This window comes from Spermophilus citellus (genome assembly GCF_964194105.1).
Source record: "Spermophilus citellus genome assembly, chromosome: 7".
Lineage (NCBI taxonomy): Eukaryota > Metazoa > Chordata > Mammalia > Rodentia > Sciuridae > Spermophilus > Spermophilus citellus.
This window is the reverse complement of record NC_138188.1, coordinates 106,024,986-106,047,292: the sequence shown is the minus strand read 5'-3', so window position 1 is coordinate 106,047,292 and position 22,307 is coordinate 106,024,986. Positions and strand designations below refer to the sequence as shown.

Sequence of the window (22,307 nt, the reverse complement as noted above, 5' to 3'; positions counted from 1 at the left end):
AGGATTTTTTTTAATATTTATTTTTTAGTTGTAGTTGGACACAATACCTTTATTTATTTACTTTTATGTGATGCTGAGGATTGAACCCAGGGCCTTGCACCTGCTAGGCGAGAGCTCTACCGCTGAGCCACAACCCAGCCCTTAGGATCTTAATTTTATATGAAAATAGATTTCTGCATAATTGGAAAAAATTTAAATCATAATTTCACAATAGACAGTACATAAAACAAGATATGTCACAAATTTTCTAATTGTAATATGCATAAGGTTTGATTTTAAGGCCTGCCACCTTGGGGAGTGGGTGTGTGCACACATTTGCAAAGGTGATAGTTTTACATTTCTTTGAAATGGATATGGCTTAAAAATAGTTGAGAAACACGGTCTGAAATTTCACTACTTTTCTGTTTAGTTCTAAAAGTAATAGTGGTAGCAATAGGGTCTAGGGTACTTAGAGAAGAAAAGTATGGGTATGAACAGAAGGTTTGTGATAGACAGGGAATAGAGGGATTGGTCAGGGAATCTGAACTGAAGGTGCTGAAGAGCATCCAGTCACTTTGGGACATGTAACAAAAAGCCCCGGGTTAAGTCTAGAAATTCCCTTATGAATATGCTATGTTCTATGAGTTAATCATTACTGAATGTATACATGAATCAAAACATCACAGTGTATCTTATAAGTTGTAAAAAATATATGTCAATCAAAAATAAACAAAAGAAACTCCCTATGGATGCTTCTAAACATAATTGCTTAACAAATAGTTAATTATTAATGATTTTTTCTTTAAAAAACCCTTCTCATTTAAAAATAAAACCCAGATATGGAAAGCCACACCACAAAATACCTATGGCATAATGAGTTACTTTAAGGTGAATGGTCTTGTCATAATCACCAGGTAAAAATACAACTTTGAACATCATCCCATAGACTGACCTATGTGCCCATTCCCACCCTCTTCCCTTCCAAAGGTAATCACTTCCTTGTGATTTCTTTATAGTTTTATTACCCAAATTTAAATGTCACCTTTTTAAAATTTGATATTTTGTTTAAGTCTTTTCCTTACAATTATCTGTTGAAGAACTTAGGGGTCTTGACCTCTGGAGTTTTCCAGTCTAGGAATTGCACATTCATTGGGTAGTTCAGCCTATTCCTCTGTTCTCTGCCTTTCCTACAGATTAGTGCCAATCTTTTGATGCTGTATAAATCTGTGGGTTCATTAGGGTATGTGAATATTAAAATAGATTATTTATTTTATTAGATGAAATAGTTTTATAAGGAAATGCATCCTCACATCAGCTGTTTGCGTCCTCAAAAAGTTCAAGTAGGAAATGCAAAATAAATTTTTATATTAGTTTTGAAGATAATTGGTTCAGATGGTGACTAGTTAGTTTATTCCCATTTAAACTCAAAAGATTTAAAGTTTTTTTGTGGATTTCAATCTGTTGTTAATTCTTAATATTTTTTTAAATGAGTTCCTTTATTTATTTATTTGGTGGTGCTGGGGATTGAACCCAGGGCTTTGTGTATGCCAAGAAGTGTTCTACCACTGAATTATGTACACAGCTCAGCATTTCTTATTCTTAGATAAATTCAGATTGTTCTTTTAGCCAGTGGGAACCTGGGCCTTTTAACTCCTGGATCTTTTTTACATGAGTGTAGTAATCTTTGATAGCTTCCTTGCTAACTTGTGTGACAAGATGTTTCAGGCTCATTTTGTATATTTCCTAATTTAGAACAGGAATCAGCCATTTCTCTAAGAAGCCCTCCTATTTAAAAAACAATTTTTTGTAATGGTAATGGTATTGCTTCTCATTTTATCATTATTTATAATTCTTATAACTAATCAGAACTAGGAAAATATAAAGATTAAACACCTTATAAGTTTGTACTAATATTTTATAGTCAAGATCAGTATTCTGGGACTTCAGTTTCTTCTGAACTTCTTTATCTTCTTTTTTCATACTGAAATTATAATAGAATTAGTATGCCTGTAATTACTATTTGCTTGAATCCCACATTCCACATAACAATGTTAATACAACCACCACCACCTTATTAAAGTTTTAAAGAGGTTTTTTTCTTCTTTGTTTTGCATATGCTGTTTACAAGCTCCCCAGGTTTTTTTTTTTTATAATTTCCCTGTATATTTTATTTATACACACATGCACCCATACACATCCGACTATGTATGTTCAGGTTCTCTGTTCTTGAATTTTGGGTAGTTTGTGTCTTTCAAGGAATTGGCTTAGTTCATCTACTTTGAATTTATGAATGCTATTTTCTTTGAATGTATCTTAGAATTACTAGTGGTATTTTGTTTTCATTTATGATGTCAATAATTTGTCTTTTTTTTCTTAATCAGACTGTCTAGGACTTTATCATCTTTGTTGATCTTTTCAAAGAACCACATTTTTGGTTTTATCGGTTTCCTCTATTTTACTATTTTCAGTTTTATTAATCTTCAATCTCAGTTTTCTATTTCTCATTTCCTGCTTGTATTGGTTTTAATTTATTCTTTTTCTAATTGACTAGAGAAGAAGCATAGAAGCATAGGTTACTTCTTCCTTATTTTCTAATATGTGCATTTAATACTATATACATTTTGAACAATGATTATATTTAACTTTTAGTGAAATTACATGGTTCATCAGGAAAGTTTAATGAAAGCATGGGGTTCATGGGGGCACATAAAAAGGAAAGAAAATTTATGAATCACAAGGCTTAAAAAAGTAGGGGAGGATTACAATCTGGCAGAGGAAGGAAGACTAAGAAATTCATCTTTATAATTGAAACTGTGGTGAGAGGAACGACATTAAAGATAACCTTTAAGATGTACTTAACAATTATATACTATTATTTAAGGATTGTGTTCTTGTATTTTATTTTTTAAAATGATATTAGTTATAGTGATTATAATCTCTGTGCTATTGCCACTGTGCAACTATACTGTACACACTCAAATGACCTTTTGAAGAAATCATCAGGCTGCATAAAGTGTCTACTATATATATCACCTGCATAGTTTTCATATTAGTGATATGGTTATCACTATAGGTGAAGCCTTATTCATTTTATTGATTATTATGTTTTCTTTTCCTTTTTCTGCAGAAATGCTAAGCCGTTTATCGGGATTAGCAAATGTTGTTTTGCATGAATTATCAGGAAATGGCACTGATCAGAATATGAGGGCTCCCTTAGACCCTGTGAGTAGCTCTGTTCTAAATTAAACCATGACAGACATGTTTCATGTTCTTCTGAGAAAAATAATTTAGAATTGTGTGAGTAGCTTTCTTTTTTTTTTTTTTTTTGAGAATTTTAATATTTATTTTTTCTTATTTCTCGGCGGACACAACATCTTTGTATGTGGTGCTGAGGATCGAACCCGGGGCGCACGCACGCCAGGCGCTATCGCTTGAGCCACATCCCCAGCCCGAGTAGCTTTCTTTATGCAAAGTGGAAACAAGGGTTAAGGAAAATATTAAAACTCTGTAAATGATCCTTCTACTATAAATTTATGGCTTAAGAGCCACAAGGGTGGAAACACAAGTTCTAGACGAGATTTGAAAGATCTTTCTCATTTGTCTTTCTGGACCTGTTTAGTGCCAGATTGTTTTAAGGCTTCCTCCTCCTTGGGTATGTATGTCTATTTTATAGAAAACGTTTAAATGACAAAAAGGTTTGGGTTTGAGACTATCTCTTTGCTTATATAAATTTATCTACCACTTTTCCTATATTTTATTTTTATTTTCTGAAGGAACTAAAAGAAGTCTATTAGTTTTCTGAAAAGACAAAGAATAATGCCTAGTGGTTAAGATAATTTTATTCAACTAAGCCTCTTAATTTAAAATTATGGGCTCTTCCACTTTATAGTTTGTGATCTTTATTTTCCTAATTTATTGTTCTCTTTGGTAATAGTGTTAGCTTTTCATCACTGTGATCAAACTACCCAAAAACAACAATGTAGGGGTGCTGGGGTTGTGGCTCAGCAGTAGAGCATTTGCTTAGCATGTGTGAGGCCCTAGGTTCGATCCTCAGCACCACATAAAAATAAATAAAATAAAGGTATGGCATCCAACTACAACTAAAAAAAAAAATAAATTTTTTTTGAAAAGAACAGTATATAGGGGGGAAAATTAATTTTGCTTCATGATTTCAGAGGTTTAGGCCATGGTGAGCAAACTCCATTGCTCTTGGACAAAGGTGAGGCAGAACACCATGGAAGAAGGGCATGGTGGGAGGGGCTCTGTTCAATTCATGGCATCCAGGAAGCAGAAAAAGAGAAAAGGGAAGTGGCTGCAGGGTACAGAAATCCTTCCAGGGCATGCCCCTAGTGAATCCCCCCCCCCCCCCCGCCTCAAGTTACCATACAGTTAGTCCACTCAAACTAGGCTGAACTGATTAGGTAATAGCTCTCACAATCCAGTCTTCATCCCCAAACATTCCTGCATTAACACAGGAGCTGGTGGGGGGGATATGAATATCCAAAGCATAGCAGTAATATTAGATTAATAGTACGTCAATAAAATACTCAATATATTATAATGGCTGTAAGTACTGTTGTCTCAGTTATAAAGAGTCTTGAATTTCAAAGGGTATGAGTTGGGCAAAGGATAAGATGAAATTCCTGGAATGAAGGGATTCCTATTTGGAAGTTATTACCTTTTCCCTGATGTATTGGCAACTTTTTCCTAAACATCAGGAAGTACCTCAGGAATTGGACATGGAATTTAATAGTAGAACAGAAGAGGATGTTTTGGAGCGCCTGGCTTATGCAGAACAGTTGGTGGTGGAGCTAAAAGAAAGTATTAGACAGAAGGATATTCAACTGCAGCAGAAGGATGAAGCTCTACAGGTACTACTGCATTTGTTCTTTCTTATAGAGCATTTGCCAAAGGACAGATATACCATTCACTTAATAATCTAGAGAATTTGTTTCTTATTAATACTGTAATGTGATGTCTAGTAAAATAACTTTTGTTATGTGCTAGATAAATATTTATGGAGAATAAACATTCATGCATTTATCATTATTGTTTTTTGGCAGGAGGAAAGAAAAACTGCTGATGTCAAAATTAAAAAAATCAAACTTCATGCAAAGGCAAAATTAACTGCTTTGAATAAACACATAGAAGAAATGAAGGCACAAGGAGGAACTGTTCAGCCTCCAGAATCTCAGTCAAAAGAGTCATTCTCCAAGGTATGGGTACTGGGTATTAGATGTATTTTCTGAGTCTAGAAAGCTTCTCAGTATGGAAAATCTTCACTAACCACAAATATTTGTAATGGTAAAATAAAAAGCATTAAATACTGTCCTTTCTTTGGGGACAAGATATAATTTGACTGGACTATCTATAGCTCACACATGGAGAATGAAAGGCCTACAGAAAACATGGACATGAAATGTCAGTTGTGGCTTAGACTTTCAGAGAATTAAAAAGGCTAATAGGAAGAGATAACAATTAAAGTTAGACATTTAGAGGGGAGTTAGTACTTTTTGGAGTAGGTTCAACTTGGAGGAGTTAGAACATTAACTCTAATGGTTTTTTTTTTTTTCTTTTGCACTCTGAAGTCCTTTATTCAGAGACTTAATAAAGAAAAATTCTATGTCCTTATATGGCCAGAGTGATGGATTAGTGTTTTACAGATTTGGGGGCTGAATCAGCCAGATTACCTTGGACTCCCTGTAAAGGAAGCTCTCTATGATTATGGCTGCCACCAATAAAATAGTTTACAGTTGAGGATACAGAGAGGACCTAAGAAAGTTTCTTTTTCGAGGAATAGAGTATTACTGTTCCAGTACTTAATATTTTTCCTTCATGATATTCATATTTAGACAGCTATGTGAACAACAGAAAACTTCAGTTTTGTGCAGAGTTCAGTGGCAGGAATGTCACATGTGCACATTGTAGTTGTAGAGTCAGTCAGCCTTCACCCTGTATAAGAAATCTTATTTTCTTAATTTCTGTCTGGTTTTATTCATTTACCAGCTGAGTCCTTATTCTCATTGTTCTCAGTTCTTGGGAGAAAAGGTTTTAATTAGTTTTCTAGGCATAATCCTTAGGACACTAGTTAGCTCCCCAGTACCTTGGTTAGTTTTTCTTTACAGGGGCTAATGCTCAGAGGACATTCCTTTTCCTGAACTGATAACCTCATTTAACTTCTCAAAAGCTTATTTTAAAGCTTTTATTAGTCTTCTCAAATAACTTCTTCATCTGCATTCTTTTCTTTTTTTTTTAAATTTTTTTATACCACATTTTCTTTGTCTTTTTCTTTTTTTTTTAAAGAGAGAGTGAGAGAGAGAGAGAATTTTTTAATATTTATTTTTTAGTTTTCAGTGAACACAACATCTTTGTTTGTATGTGGTGCTGAGGATCGAACCCGGGCCGCACGCGTGCCAGGCGAGCACGCTACCGCTTGAGCCACATCCCCAGCCCCGCATTCTTCTTTTCTTACTTTTTGTTTTTTCCTCCAACAGTTCCCTTCCCCTGTCTGTGGTAGCACCAACCTTTCTTTTGGGTTGTTTTTTCCTTCAATTTCCCTCAGTCGTGCTCTTAGATTTTTAAATTATTTCATACTTTTATTTTTAATTAATTTTATTTTTAGCTCTGAGACCTAAAACATCCAACATCTTACAGTTTTATTTCCTTTCCCTGTTGAGTAAATGATTCCCAGCAGTCCCAGGCAGTGCTAGCAGTCAGAGTATGCATTTATATAGTAAAACTATTATGGATTCAACACAAAGCCAGATGATCTGAGGAGCGAGCGTATAGTTGAAGAAATGAAAGCAATCCTTAGATGCTAGACTAATGTGAAAGAAAAATGTAAAATTATTTTTTGCACTTGCAGTAAGCAGAATTAGGTTCATTTGGGGATTCAGGGGGGAAATCGAATCTGGGTCTAAGAAAGATCTTTTTTTTTTTTTTTTTTTTTTTTTTTTAAAAGGAAAGACTGTTGAAAGATTTGGATTTCCCCTACAGGCCCTTTTTCTGATGTTTTAACCCTCACTTAATAGCAGCTGTAGTTTTCTGGACTCTGGCCTTGATTTTTCAAGGCGGCAAGATTGGATTTTCTATTTAAGTTTAGTCCTGCATGGCACTGACTTGTTCTTAGTCTTAAGCTGTCAGATGGGAAGCTTAGTGCTACTACTTCTAAGTATAACTTCCTTCCTATCTTTTCCTGCTTTATAATGTTTTCTATATTTTCCAGAGTTTATAGCTTGTTTCTGGGGGAGGAGAGATCTAGTAGGAGCTACTTGGCCATACTAAAACTGGAAAACCCTAAGATTACTTTAGGTTTTTCTTGCTCCCATGAGTTTAATAAAATTATAGTTTAGTAGTTGTAAAGAGCAAATAGAGCATATATATATATATATATATATATATATATATATATAGATAGATAGATAGATAAAAAAATGTAATGTTTTTAAATGAATTACTTTATCTGTTGCATTTTCAGCATGACAAAAGTTCTACAGAGGAAGAAATGAAAATGGAAAATATCAAACATGAACTCCAGGAGAAGGAGAAACTAATTAGCAGTTTGCAAGCCCGGCTTACTGAGGCAGAACAAGCTGCCCAGGTAGGAGGTGTGAGTTACCTCATGATCATAAGGTTAATGAATCACTAAAACCCAAGGGATGCATTATTATATGACATATTTATCAATATGTCTGTCAGTCCCATCCCTTCCTGCTTTCCTATCTCCTTCTCTCCTCCCTCCCTTCCCTCCCCTCCGCAACTCCTTCCTTTCCTCCCTTACATCCAAGTCTAGTAATTTAGTATATGCTTGGGTATTTGCCATTCTTGGTTGATATTTGTATCTATCTAGTATATTATTTGAATATGTGGTTCACATATTTATTACATAAGTTTCCTTGAATTATATAGTTTGAAGTATTAGATGTTTTCCCTTACTTGGTTTTCTTTTGGAGGACTTCTGTTGTTTGTGTGTTTGATCTTGGATTATCTACAATATTTATCACTTTTCTCAATTTCTTTTTATCTCTTTCTTCCTTAAAATTTTTCTAGCTTCTTTTTTTTCACTCAAGGCAATCTATTTTGTATTTCTTGTTTTTTCTTCTATTCTGGAATGGTTTTTTCTTTTATATCAACTTCATGAGTTTGGTTACCTCATTTTTAGTTTTTCTCATTCTTTTTTGTTGTTGTTCTGTGATTCTGGGGATCAAACCCAGGGCTTTGAGCATGTGAAGCAAGAGCTTATCACTGAGCTATATCCCTAGCCCTTCTAATTCTGATTTATGTTTTTCTTTCATGTCCTTTACAATTTTATTAATTTTTAACTCCTTTTGAAATAGATAGCAATTTCTTCTTGTTTTTTGAACATGCTTCTGGTATTTTTTTTTTTATCACCTGTAAGCATATTATTCTCCTTAGCCTTTTTAAATACTAATTTCATATGGGATTTGGGCCTTGATCTTTATTTCCTTTTGTGTGGGTGAAATTAGTTTTCCTGAACCTTCAGAAGGGGGCTTTTTTAGGAAAACTTTTCTTACATAATAGACTTCGCTCATATGTTCTTTTTGTGTTGTGTTCAAAGTAGATTTCTCAGATTTGTGACTTTCTTTCCCCCACCTTTCACTTTGGTCTGTATCAGCACTATCCAATATGAATAGGTTTATTTGTAATACAAAACACTGGAGGCAATTCACTTTTTCCTCTCCAGGTGAATATTGAAACAAACTCTAATATATCCACATATTGGAATTCTTCTTAGAAATAAAAACAAATGAATTATATATACATCAGTAGTCTGCCTTCATTTTAAACTATACTGATTTTTGAACTAGAAAAAATAATTTAGTTATAATTAAATTAATAATAAATGTATATATTTCAATTTAACTACCAATTGTGATTTATTTTGGTATCAACTATTTACCCAAACTATCTGCATTAAGTATTCAAATTATTACCTATGTAATGTCACAATACTGTATAGGTGTGTAGAAAACTATTGAAACTGCATCATTCTATTGATACCAAATATATGTATGCTTGTCACTTGAACAACACCCCAACAATATCTTATTCTATACAACAGATAAAGTAAATATAGTCATACCAAAACAAAATTATTGAAAAATAATTTATACTTTAGTTTTAAATTTAGTTAAAATTAAATATTAAGAAGAAAAATTTTTCACATTAGTTGTATTTCTTATTCCTTTATAGCCTTATGAGGTTAGTTGGTGCTGAATTATACCATTCTCTTTTTTCTGTTTCTATTATCCCTATTCTTAATTTTTATTTTTTTATTTTTTGTGCAGTGCTGAGGATTGAACCCAGGGCCTCACACATTCTAGGCAAGCACTCTGTGATTGAGCTGCATTCCCCAGCCTTGCTTAATTTTTTTTTCATTAGTGAGCATTTTCTTCAGAGTATATGTCTAGGTCTTAGAAGGGAGCCCTGATGAGTCAGTTTTGAGAGACCAGAGGGGCTAAATTCGTCTAGCCCTTTTAGTCCTCCTCACTGTGGATGGACCCCTTGCATTTATTCAGATTAAAGAATGGAAAAGCCCTGTTGCTATTCTAAAATTTGCCAGCTGTCCATTCCAGCAATACTTTTTGGCTATTTGGGAGTTTTCCTGTTCTCAGGGCCATCAGATGTCACTTTGCCTCCATCTTCTTCCTGTTATGCAAACTCTAATACTATGTAGGTCTTGTAGATTTTAGTGGCTTATCCTTACTTCCTTATGTTTTATGTTTTAGGGTTTGTAGAACTATCTTCCTAATTTTATTGTAAATATTATCCATGTTTTTTTTTTATTTTGCTGTCTAGTTTACTGTCTTTTTCTATGTGAGGCAGATAAATTGAAAAAAAATTTTATCACTTCTGTCTTCTTCTGACAAATAATTTTTGATAATTTCTTTTTTAAATTCACAATGCAATTCCTTTTTTGTGTTAAGTGGAAATTAGAAGGAAATATGGTAGGCATTTAGGATAAATAAGAAAGGAAGGTCAAAGAATTAAGAATGCTAAGCCTTTTGCTTAAATAAATACTTTAATTCTTCTATATTTTCAGTTTGATAAAAGTTCTACAGAAATGGAGGAATTTGTAATGATGAAGCAACAGCTCCAGGAGAAGGAAGAACTCATTAGCACTTTGCAAGCCCAGCTCAGCCAGACACAGGCAGAGCAAGCTGCACAGGTAGGGGAAAGAAGTACCTTTATTAGAATAAAAAGTTATGATATTTCAATCCATCACCATTTCTTACATTGCAAGTCAATTCAGACAGTTATTTTTAAAATTTTAGTAGGTGAAAGAATAGTAGCTAGAGTGTTAAAAGTAGAAATTAGAAGGGTGTGGTAATAGAAGAAATTAGGTAAGTACATAAGTATGTCATTAGGGAACACCAGAAACTCTCAAAAAAGTGTTGTTTACCTTGATGTGTTTGCCATAGGCTAATTGATGATTGTTTATTAGTTTCACAGATCCAGATACTTGATTTTAATAGCATGGTCTCTTAGGAATGGGCTTTATAATAAGTTCAAAAAAGACTAATAAGCCAAAAGAAATACAAATAATTAGGTCCATTCTTTTCATACAATAGAATCTTAGTGGGAAGGTAAATTATAATCAGAAAGTTACTTAGTAGGCATGTAATAAGAAAGTTATGTAGGTATGTGATTCCTTGTTAAATAGCAGTAGTATATGACATTCATCTTATTTATTTCTGCCAGCAAGACCTGACTGTTTAGACTGACATCCATAACTCTTTCTATTTTTCTAAATTTTTAGTGGACCACCCACACCCATATTTTTCCTTTGGGAATGCTTTTGACTCAACACATTCTATCCATGAAGTACTTTTTCACATAGCTAATCTTACCCATCAGATATATTGGTAACTTGTTATTAGTGGTGCCTTTTTATTTATAAATGGTCTATTGTTTTAGTCAGCTTTATTACTCCTATGACTAAAGGACCCGACCAGCATAACTGTAGAGGAGAAAAGGTTTATTTAGGGCTCATGGTTTCTGAGGTCTTAGTCCATAGAAGGCTGGTTCCATTCCTTGGGGCTTGAGGTGAGATAGAACATCATGGTGGGAGAGAGAGATCACATCATGGTGATCAAGAAGCAGAGGGAGAGAAAGATAGAGAGATATCACTCTGAAGATAACAAAATATACCCAAAACCATACCCCAATTCCCACCTCTTCCAGCCATACCCTACCACTTCAGCTACCACTCAGTTAATCCCTTTCAGGATTAAATCACTAATTGGGTTAAGACTCTTAAAACCCAGTCATTTCTCCTCTGAACCTTCTTGCATGTCTCACACGTGAGCTTCTGGGGGACACCTCACATCCAAACCATAATACCTGTCGTTGTATAAATTGTTAAAATTATATATACTGAAATCCTTAATTTTATCTTACTAGCTTTCATTGTGTCCTTTTTATGTAGTATCATACACATATCATACCATATCATATGGAGAAATACAATACATGATTTTTACCTATAAAATTTGCTTAAATTATGGAAAGCCAAGATATATAATTATATTAACAGATTTATAATAATGTAAGAAATTCCAAATAAATGTCAAAGCAAGCAACATTACAAGCAAATTATTTTGAGAGGTAAAAGATGTTATTGTGAGCATGACAGTTATGGAAAGTTATATAGAAAAGTTGGTATTTCAGCAACACCATGAGAATAGATAATATTCTATAAGAGCTGGAGAAAGGCATTCTAGTCATGGAGAAGAGTGTGAGTAGTCTCAGAGAAGATATATATCCAGTACACTTAAGGAAAAGATAGTTAGCTTTGTCTAGGGAAAGACTCCATGCCTGCATGCTTAAAACACAGAATTCCAAATTCATAATGAAGTCAGAATTTCAATAATCAAAAAATCATAAGGGTTTTTTGTTAAACTATCAAGAAATGAGCCAAAGTTAAGGTTTTACAACTAAGAAATCAGCAGTAGGTAAAGGACCAATGCAAAATGGGCAAACTAAGATCTGGTCAACATGTTCAACCATAGAATGAATAGACATCATAGCCTAAAGCCAAACAAAAACACTGATGCCCAGCAGCTCACAATCATTCATTTATTTCCACTTCATCCTGTTAAAGGCCAAATGAGCATGATCTAGAAGCCTGTAAGTAATGTCATCTGAAAATAACTGTTTGCGAAGGTGGTATGGGTTTGGAAGCACACTGAATTCTTTGGTAGAAGCAAGTCTTTGAAAATAAGACTGGAAAGATAAATTTATATTTTCAATTATAGAGACTCTTGAATAAAAGATACATTAGATTGAATTTTCACTTATAAGGCATGAGAATGTCATTGAATATTTTTGAGCATGAGTGTGATGTTGAAAGAAGTATCCAGAGTTTAATAGAAGTCTAAATTTATATTTAATGTTCTAATCTTTAAGAACTTTTTAAAAATATACTTATATGTTTAAAACATTTCTACCACCCATGAAAATATAATTTCTAATAGAGTTTTATTGAGACTGACTTCTGAATTTGATACTAGACTTCCTCTCATTTGAAAGTACCACCAGGCCCTTCTCTCTTCCAGCATTCTCATCTTTGACATTCAAAACTGAATTTTTAAAAAAACTTGTCTGTAAATTCTTAGTGTCTGTCTTTGGAGAGTAGTCTGTAAGTTTTTTGCAAAATACTCAGAAGTATAACTTGCATAGTTTCTCTGGTGTGTATCTTCAGTTGAGTTCCATGCAGCAGGTGGTCCGAGAGAAAGATGCCCGCTTTGAAACACAAGTTCGTCTTCATGAAGATGAGCTTCTTCAGTTAGTAACCCAGGCAGATGTGGAAACAGAGATGCAACAGGTGTGTTGCTCAAACGCAGTAGAATGTCTATCATTTCAGTTAACATTTAATCAAGACATCATAGCCGCATTTCAACTACTACCCCTCCCTACTGCTCTTCACTTGGTCCTGGTGTGCTCCTTATTGGCTTCTTTTTGGTGTCTTTGTCTTCTGTTGCACATTATTTTCCCTACCCTTATTTTGCCATTTACCCCTCTAATAAGGTTGTTAGAACACCAAAGCAGAGTTTAATTGGGGAATACGTGTGGTAGTCAGAATTTGGTTTTTCTTTGGTTTGGCTGATTGCAGCTGCCTGCGTGCATTAAAAACCTGATTCACATCTTTAAACCAATGAAGTCAATTTTAAACTTGGAAAAAATTGAAGACAAAAAGGAGAACTTTGAAACTGTGAAGTCCTTTATTATCAGTATTTTTAAAAATGTTCCTTAAATAAATTTTGAAAATTGACTTCATTGTATTTGAATTCACCATCTACTAACTCAAAGGTATTTGTTTTCACTTAGTGTGTAGTATAGTGTGGTACTGAAAGGCACTCCAGTGGCACTTGTTGTTTGATCCATTTTAATTGTTTTTGATTGCAACTTCTTCCAAGTTATAAGCAATCTTTCAGAATGTACCACTAAGTAAAGTTTCAGAATATAATACTTGTTTAAGTAGAACATTATTTGCATACATGTATTCAACACATATTTTTCAAGTGCCTACCATGTGCATGAAACTAGAAGAGAAATGGTTCTTGCCTGCAGAGAATGTTATTTTTGGTGGGTGAGATATACATGTTACCAATATTATTTAGGCACAAGACATGAACTATGTAATTTTGAAAGTGGATTTTAAAATGTGTCATTTTCCTATAATTATCAGAAGGCTCTATAATTCAGGGACTTGCTCATTTCTGACTTCGGTGGTTGTCTGAGCTCTGAGAAGACATTTTGGAGATTCTTTGTTGCTGCTGGATGGGGAGCATGGCATGCTGGTGTCCCCTCTTTAGTTGATCATCTTCTACATTAAGAAATTGAAATGTATAAATCTACATGACATTTTGAAAGGTAGAAAAATAATAGTGCTCATTTGTTAGCACATTGTGTCTAAAATGTTTTTACAGAAATTGAAGATGCTGCAGAGGAAGCTTGAAGAGCATGAAGAAGCCCTGTTGGGCCGTGCTCAGGTAGTGGACTTGCTGCAGCAGGAACTGACTGCTGCTGAGCAGAGAAATCAGGTACTGTCTTATGCGATCTTTACTGCCTACCAGGGGGCTATTCTTTTCCACTTTAATTTGCTAAGAAGCAGGTCTAAAAGCCTGTTGTAGACTTAACCAACTTAGTGAGACCCTGCCTTAAAATTAAATAAATAAGAACTGATGATGTAGCTCAGTGATAAAGTACCTCTGGTTCAATCTCTAGTACCAAAGAGAAGAAGAAGGGAAAAAAGCCTGTTATAAGCCTTTAGAGAATGGGTACCTTTTGGTTTTTCTTTCAGTAAATATATCTGATTATGTGGTGGTGGTATAATGATGAGCAAAACAAATACAGTTCTCCACCTTGTGGAGCTTACATTCCACAACATTATTGTTGCTCTTTTCATTTTAGGTCCAGAGTCCTACTTTCTCTAGAATGTCCTATTTTCCTCTAGTGAGTTCCTTTTTGATCACCTTTCCCCTTTGCTGTCTTAAATGAATTCTTGTGCATTATATATATCGTCTCTTCTTTGCCTGATTTTGTCAGTTGGATTGAAGTAATCTCATTATGTAATATTCCCTTGAATCTAAAGATGATCAAGGATTTTGATATTCTAAAATCTTAAAAATACAAGTATCCTGTTCCCTGATTATAATGCATCCTGTCATTTCCTTTCTCATACTGTCCTGATCTTCATTCTTGTTAAGAACCAAGGATCTTTCCACTTTGTTCCTCCAGCATGCTTCTTCTTTTGCCTTTCTCTTTCCTCTTTGGACCCATGCTTGACCATTTGGACTACTTTACAGACATTAGATTCCTTGTTGTATAACATGCAAGTAGTCAAATCATAATGCAGAATTGGTGCTATAGCCCACATTCTCTGCTTGTTCATTTGGGCGCTGCATGCTGTTGGAGAAAGTCAACCAATCCTGTCTCCTAGTCTTCAACTCTCTTTCTTGAGGCAGGATTTCTCTCTTGCTTAGAAACATGTTCCCCTTCCTTTCATCCTCATAAAACCCATGTCCTGACCCCAAATCCCCTCTCAGACTGCCATTAGATAATGAAGTTTAAATTCCAGTTGTACCACTTTTTAGGCATCACACACAAAATAATTACATCTATATATCTGCTGGCAAATTATGTATTAGTTGTACTATGAATCCTCATAACAACCCTATGTAATAGATCATTTTACGAAATGTAAATGATAAGATCATTTACATTTCGTAAAATGAAGAAGTTCAGGCATGAGAACTCATACGTGCCCCAAACCAATTTGGTAGGCTTCAGATTGGTAAAATGGGGATAAAAGTATTTATATCATGGGCATAACACAGGATCACCTGAAATAGTAAAAGTATTTAAGACAGTGTTTAGCACATACTTATGTGTAATAGCTAAAATTATTGTGATTCTACTGAAATCATTCTAAAGTCATAAAACACTTCTGTAATATTTGTTACTATTAATTACTTATTCCTTGAAGTTTTTCATTCCCTTGACTGTTAGAACTTGGCATTATGTTGGTTCTTTTCCTACATTTCTGGAGCTTTTCTGTTTGTTTTTACTTCATTGACTTCTTTTTGTTTTCCTACCCATTTAACTGTGTTTCCCAGTATATCAGACTCAGTCCTATATTGTCACTAAATGCATTCTTTTCACTTTCCCTCTCATGGTAGATGGTAAGACTGTATCCCTAGTGCCACTAATATCTCCAAAATTTTATCTTCCCAGTGTATTTGATATATATCCAGTTCCCTTCCAATATGGTGGGTATTGCACAAATCCCTCAGTGATCCCTGAGGTGATAGATATGACCATTACCTTGATCTGGTCATTACATATTGTGTATATATATATATATATATATATATTGAATTGTCACATTGTATCCTATAACTATATATAATTACTATATGTCAATCAAAAATAAAAAAATATTAAAAACAAACAAAAACCAAAGAAAACCTTTTTTATCATATTTCCTCTCTTAATGGACCATTTACCTGAAATAATAAAACTCATTAGGCTTTTTTCCCCCTCCTTGTTCTTTAACCCCTACAATTAATTAATTAGCAAGCACCAAGAGCTGTGGCACACACCTGTAAACCCAGCCACTCAGAAGTTGAGGCAGGAGGATTGCAAGTTCAAGTCCAGCCTCAGCAACTTAGCAAGACCCTGTCTTAAAAGTAAAAAATAAAAAGGACTCTGAGGATGGAGCTCAGTGGTAAAGCACTCCTGGGTTCAATCTCCAACACTAAAAAAAATTTTTTAAATGATTATTAAGTTTCTTGATTTTTACCTCTTAAATAATTCTTGAATTCTCTTTATTAGTAATACCAGTAGACTAGTTCTGGCTCAACATTTTTGCATGACAGGATATTCTCTGCCTCTGTTCTCTTCCTGTCCCCCATTGTATCTTTTATTTTATCAATCAGGGAGATGTCTCCAAAAATCATTTCTGACCAGAGCGCTTCATTACTTAAAAGAAGAAATTCAAAGTCCCTTAATAATGTAGAGTATAAAGATACTTATGATTTGACTCCTACCTTTTCTTACTAAAGCTTTACCTGCTACAAATTTCAAACATCATTGATAACCCTGTTTTTCTTTGCCTCTCTGCTTTTCTTGTCCTGTTTCTCTGAAGGTACTCTCTTTTAGTGCCCACTTGCCTGGTTGAGTCCTCACTATTTAAATCTTACATTAGGTGGCTCTCTTTTAAGAAGGCTACCCTAACCCATCCTTCTTCTCTGCTCATATTAATACCTTTAAGTATCCCTTCTCATGGCCTTTAATATTTTGTATTATACTTATCTATAGATGTCAGTGTCCTTGAACTCTGAGTTTCTTGAGGGAAGGGACTGGATTCATTGATTCATTCAGTATTTATCAGGTACCACTCTATGCATATACTGTGCTAGGTGCTAGAGATCAATAAAAATAAAATAGACAAAGTTCATTTCCTATGGTACTTATTTTCTAATAGGAGAGGCAGAAAATAAAAGATATGTGAGTACAAACTATCAAAAGTATCTAGAAGCAAAAATATAGGGTCTTTAGCCAGTAGGTTTGGTCTCTTAAGTGCCTAGCTCCATCCTTCATGTAGAAGAAGCACTTGACTATGCTCATTGAAATGAAAGAATATATTTATGGCTCATGGGCTTTTATCTTTTTTCTTAGAGTCTCTCTCAGCAGTTACAGCAGATGGAAAGTGAACATAATATTTTAAGGAACACTATGGAAATAGAAAGACAAGAGTCCACGGTTCTGAAGGAAAAGATGGAACTTGAAATGGCAGAGAGAAAATTATCCTTTCATAACCTGCAGGAAGAGGTGCAACACCTTATGGGACATATTGAACAAGCAGGCCAAGTCCAGACTGAACTGGAGTCTCAATATTTTGCTTTGGAGCAGAAGTACAAAGCAGAAATAGAAGAGAAGACTGTTTGCATTTTGAATCTTCAAAAGACTGAGCAAGAGCTACAATCTGCCTGTGATGCTCTAAAGGATGAAAATTTAAAACTTCTCCAAGATAAGAATGAGCAGGCAGTTAAGTCAGCCCAGGTCATTCAACAGCTGGAAGGTTAGTGTTTTATTGCTATTAAAGTTCATATCTCTAGCACTTTAGTGGCTTATACTTCTTATATTCAGAGATGTGTTAATGATATTTTTTGCTCAAACCATTTGAATCAGTAGGGTTAGCAAAGACTTCACTTTTGAACTGTTTGTTGCATTTTTTCCTGCCACCGACTTCAGTAATAATCTTTCTTAATATTATAATTCCTGTACTAATAACTAGTGATAGTGATGTTTCAGATATTAAACAGCATGCTGTGTGAAACATGACTCTGATCTAAAAGGGGGTAGCATTTGAATTCGTTTGTGGGAAACTCAGGCCAGATCTAAGTACATAGGTAGGGGGGAACTAAATTGTATGGAGTCATTTTTAATTTCAAATGTGAATCTCAATCCTTTTCCTACAGGTAAAATTTTCTTTTAAAGAAAAAACTTTTATCCTTTAAGAAAGTACAAAGAAAACCTTTTAGGTATCTTTGTTATAAAAGTAATGCATTTGAGCAAATTGTTACATATGCACATAATGACATAATGAATCCCACTATTAGGTATAACTATAATGCACCAATACAAATTAATTTAAAAAAGCAAAAAACAAATACATGTTTCTAAAATTTTGAACATTTTAGAAGTTTATATTAAAAAGTGAAACTCCCAATACTGGTAATCTATCTTACTAGTCCTTTTCCCCAAATTATAACCTCTACTGATTGGTTAACAATCATAGAAGGAAAGATTTTAGAAAGATCTACATTGACAATTTGTATTGAAGAGCTGAGTATCAGCCAAGAAAGCATTACATGATAACATGGTTACATGAGCATGCTGTTCTCTTATCTAAACCAGGTTCGAGTTTATAAACTTTTCCCATGGGATCTTGAAGGGACCAATAACACTTAAGTAGAGAGTGAAGGAGATAAAATATGAAATACAAAAGTCATTTTCACAGGGAAAGGAAAAATAAACTTTAAAAAAAATTCTTAGGTCTATTTTATTTTACCTTTGAAGGAAGTAGTTTTACTGCCTTTTGTCCTTAAGAACATTGACAGTTTTTTAAAATGCCCTTAGCATCACAGTTGTAATCAAGGTCACTGAACCTAGTAAACAGTATATGATGTATCCTTAGAAGATAATAACTTTAAATAATAAATTTCAGACTTGAAGCAGATAGAACTTCTATTTGTTTTATTTTTTTCTTTTTCATAGATCAACTCCAGCAAAAATCTGAAGAAATTAACCAATTTCTAAATAAACCAACCTTTCAAAAACATGAAATTGCATCACAGACTTCTTTCCCAGATATTTCTGATGAGGACACACAGGTAATGAAATGTGAATTTCTTATGAATATGATCTGTTTGTTTTTGCTGCATCTCTGCTCGGGAACAAACAGCATCATAAACCTGTCTTTTCTGCCTGGTAAGATGCTTTTTTGGGAGATGATTCTATATGAAATGAATCATGAAAAGCATTAACACAGTGTCTCAATGATGAATGATGAGAATGTAAATAACAAACTCTATAATCTCAGGAGCCCTTCTGATTCTGAGGCCTTAAAAATCTGTATTGGAGATGAATTTTTATTTTTGTTTTTATAATCAATTTTCCCAGTTCAGAAGTCAGCTTTGTTTTTGGTAGACTGAACTTTTTTCAGGGTTAATGTATATAAGTCAGTATAATCAAACTTATGTCTTTTATAAAAATTGTATTGCTCCCATTAAATTTATCAGAAAAAAATTACTTGCCAAATAATTGCTGATTAACCAATATATTTTCCCTTACTTTTACAAAAATCTCTATAAAAAGCCAGATTATAATCACCAGAAGGCTGCTTATTGAGCATAAATATGACAACAAGACAAATTAGTTGGATGATCCTAATTGACTAGTTCCAAGCTGGGATAACTGAGTTAATCCACCTCCATATAAGATGATACTCTTTCAAACTGACAGAACTATACAGCAACAGAGTCCTGTGGTCCCTGGGCAGTACCATGCACCAATAAAAAAACATTTTTGCATCTATAGTTTCTAGCACCTATGCATTCCAATCTCTTCCATTATCCCATTTGCTTTATCTACTGTCCATTTATCTATTTATTTGTCCATCAATTCATCTTAATTTCTTACACATTTCATAGTATAAAATAATCAGCACATATATCTCTAAATATCTTAGCATGCAAATCATTGACCAGATTTCAATATTTATTTATAGTTGAGGTATACTAGTTGAGAAAATTCTTTTTCTTTTGAAGTAAAATTTACAAGCTATTTTATGCATAAATCTTAAGGTGCCATTGAGTTATATCAAATGTGTACACCTATGTTACTCAGATCCTTACTAAGATATACCTTGTTACCATCACCCCACAAAGTATCCTCATATTCTTTCTTATTTTTACTTTTTGGGAGGATACCAGAGATTGAACTCAGGGACCCTTGACCACTAAACCACATCCCCAGCCCTATTTTGTATTTTATTTAGAGACAGGGTCTCACTAGGTTGCTTAGCACCAGGCAATTGCTGAGACTGGCTTTGAACTTTCAGTCCTCCTGCCTCAGCCTCCCAAGCCGCTGGGATTAAAGGTGTGCACCACTGTGCCTGGCTCCTCATACTCTTTTGTAGTCAACTCTGCCCTTCTCCAGAGTCAACTACTGTTTTTGTTTTTGTTTTTACCATATATTAATTTTGTCTATTTATAACATCATATAATCATACAATATGTGCTTTATTGTGTAAACCTTTCACGTAACATACTTTGAGATCCATTAGTATTGTCGCATGTGTCATAATTTGTTTTGTGTTGCTGAGAAATGGTCTATCTTATGAATATAATATGTTTTCCTTTCGTGTGATTGTACTGCACTTTCTTTTTTTTTTTTAAGAGAGAGAGAGGTAGAGAGAGGTAGAGAGAGAATTTTAATATTTATTTTTTAGTTATCGGCGGGCACAACATCTTTGTTTGTATGCGTGGTGCTGAGGATCGAATCCGGGCCACACGCATGCCAGGCGAGCACGCTACCGCTTGAGACACATCCCCAGCCCTGTACTGCACTTTCCTATTGATGGACACTTAGGCATTTTCATGCTTTGACTATTGTAAATTGTGCTACCATGATCATTCTCACACTATTGTGTAGACATATGTTTTCATTTTATCTTCAGTAAATACTAGTTGAAGATTTGCTGGGCCATAGAGTACATATGTATTCATATTTTTAAAGAACTACCAGATCTTTTCCCAAAGTGATTGTCCCATTTTATATTCCACCTTCATTATATAAAAGTTCTTGTTGCTCCATATTTTCTTCCAGATTTGGTAGTGTCATCCTTTAAAGTTTTAGCCATTCTATGAGTTTATATTTCTAAATGATGTGGCCATTTTGTGTATCTTCTTCTGGTAAAGTGTCTGTTCAAGTAATGATCCCATTTTTAAAATCAAGTTATTTATTTTTTTATTATCAAGTTGTAGGAATAATTTATACATTCCAAATATTAATCAGTTATCAAATATGTTTGGTAAAAAGTTTGTCCCATATTGTGTCTTGTCTATTCATTTTCATAGCAATGACTTTGAATTAACATACATTTTAAAATTTTGATGAAGTCTGTTACTTATTAGTTTTGGATTTCTGTGTTCTAAGAAACCTTTTTTTTTAATTTTTATTTTTTTTAGTTGTAGATGAACCAATACCTTTATTTAATTTGCATATTTTTTATGTGGTGCCAGGGATCGAACTCAGTGCCTCATGCATGCTAGGCAAGCGCTCTGCCCACTGAGCCACAACCCCAGCCCCACTATGAAACCTTTTCTTAGAGCTAAGTCATAAAGATACTCTCTTACGTCTTATTCCACAAATTTATGGTTCTAGCTTTCACAGTTAAGTGTCTGAACCTTACATAAATTCTTGTGTATGGTGTTCAGAGGTTTTTTGGTTGAGTTTTTTTTTTTTTCATATGGATACCAATTATTATTGTACCATTTCTTGAAGAGACTTTCCTCATTCTATTACTTTGGTAACTTTAATGAAAATTAAAGATTAATAGGTCCACATATGAACTTTCTATTCTGTTTCATGATCTTTTGTCAGTCCTTAAGCCAGTGTTACACTGGCTTCGTTACTATAGTTTGTCTTGAAGTCAGGTATTAAAGTCCTCCAACTTTGTTCTTTTCAAGATTGCTTAGATTATTCCAGGTTCTTTACATTTCCACATAAATCATATGTTCAGCTTTTCAAATCCTATTTTTTAAAAAGTCCAGTTGGAATTTTGAATTAGCATTGTATTATCTTTTGATTAGTTTGAGAATTGACGTCTTAACACTACTGAACTTTTAAATTTATGAATATAGTGTATCTCTTCACTATTTAGATCTTTACTTTGTTTTAGCAGTGTTTTATAGTTTTCATTGGAAAAGTAGTACACCTTTCAAAATTTATTTTAAAATAGTTCAGATTTTATGTTATTTTAGATGAAATTATTTTAATTTTATTTTCTAACTGAATGCTAATATGTAAGTATATAATTGAATTTTATTAGCCTTCCAGTCTATGAACTTGATAAGTTTATTTTATTAGTTCTGATACGTTTTTGTAGCTTTGTTACAATTTGCTACATAAATAATCATGTCATTTACAAATAAAGACGTTTTACTTCTTTCTAATCTTTATACCTTCATTCACTATTTAATAGAAGTAACAAGACTAGACCTTTTTCCATTGTT

At 33.8% G+C, this 22,307-nt stretch overlaps 1 protein-coding gene across 5 annotated transcripts in view; it reads left to right on the top strand.

Moving 5' to 3' along the window:
- Nucleotides 1-22,307, top strand: part of GOLGB1 (golgin B1) — a 63,467-nt gene that overhangs the window by 4,114 nt on the left and 37,046 nt on the right. For 2 of the 5 annotated variants that reach the window (XM_081301466.1, XM_081301470.1), the window contains exons 2-10: nt 3,107-3,201; nt 4,698-4,850; nt 5,043-5,195; nt 7,457-7,579; nt 10,043-10,168; nt 12,704-12,826; nt 13,932-14,045; nt 17,185-17,587; nt 18,787-18,902. In XM_081301466.1, the coding sequence (XP_081157592.1) occupies nt 3,109-3,201; nt 4,698-4,850; nt 5,043-5,195; nt 7,457-7,579; nt 10,043-10,168; nt 12,704-12,826; nt 13,932-14,045; nt 17,185-17,587; nt 18,787-18,902 (1,404 nt within the window). In that variant the 5' untranslated portion in view covers nt 3,107-3,108. Of the gene's footprint in view, nt 1-3,106; nt 3,202-3,339; nt 3,632-4,697; nt 4,851-5,042; nt 5,196-7,456; nt 7,580-10,042; nt 10,169-12,703; nt 12,827-13,931; nt 14,046-17,184; nt 17,588-18,786; nt 18,903-22,307 lie in introns of those variants that run through there. The other 3 variants (XM_081301468.1, XM_081301467.1, XM_081301469.1) reach the window with 3 other exon arrangements.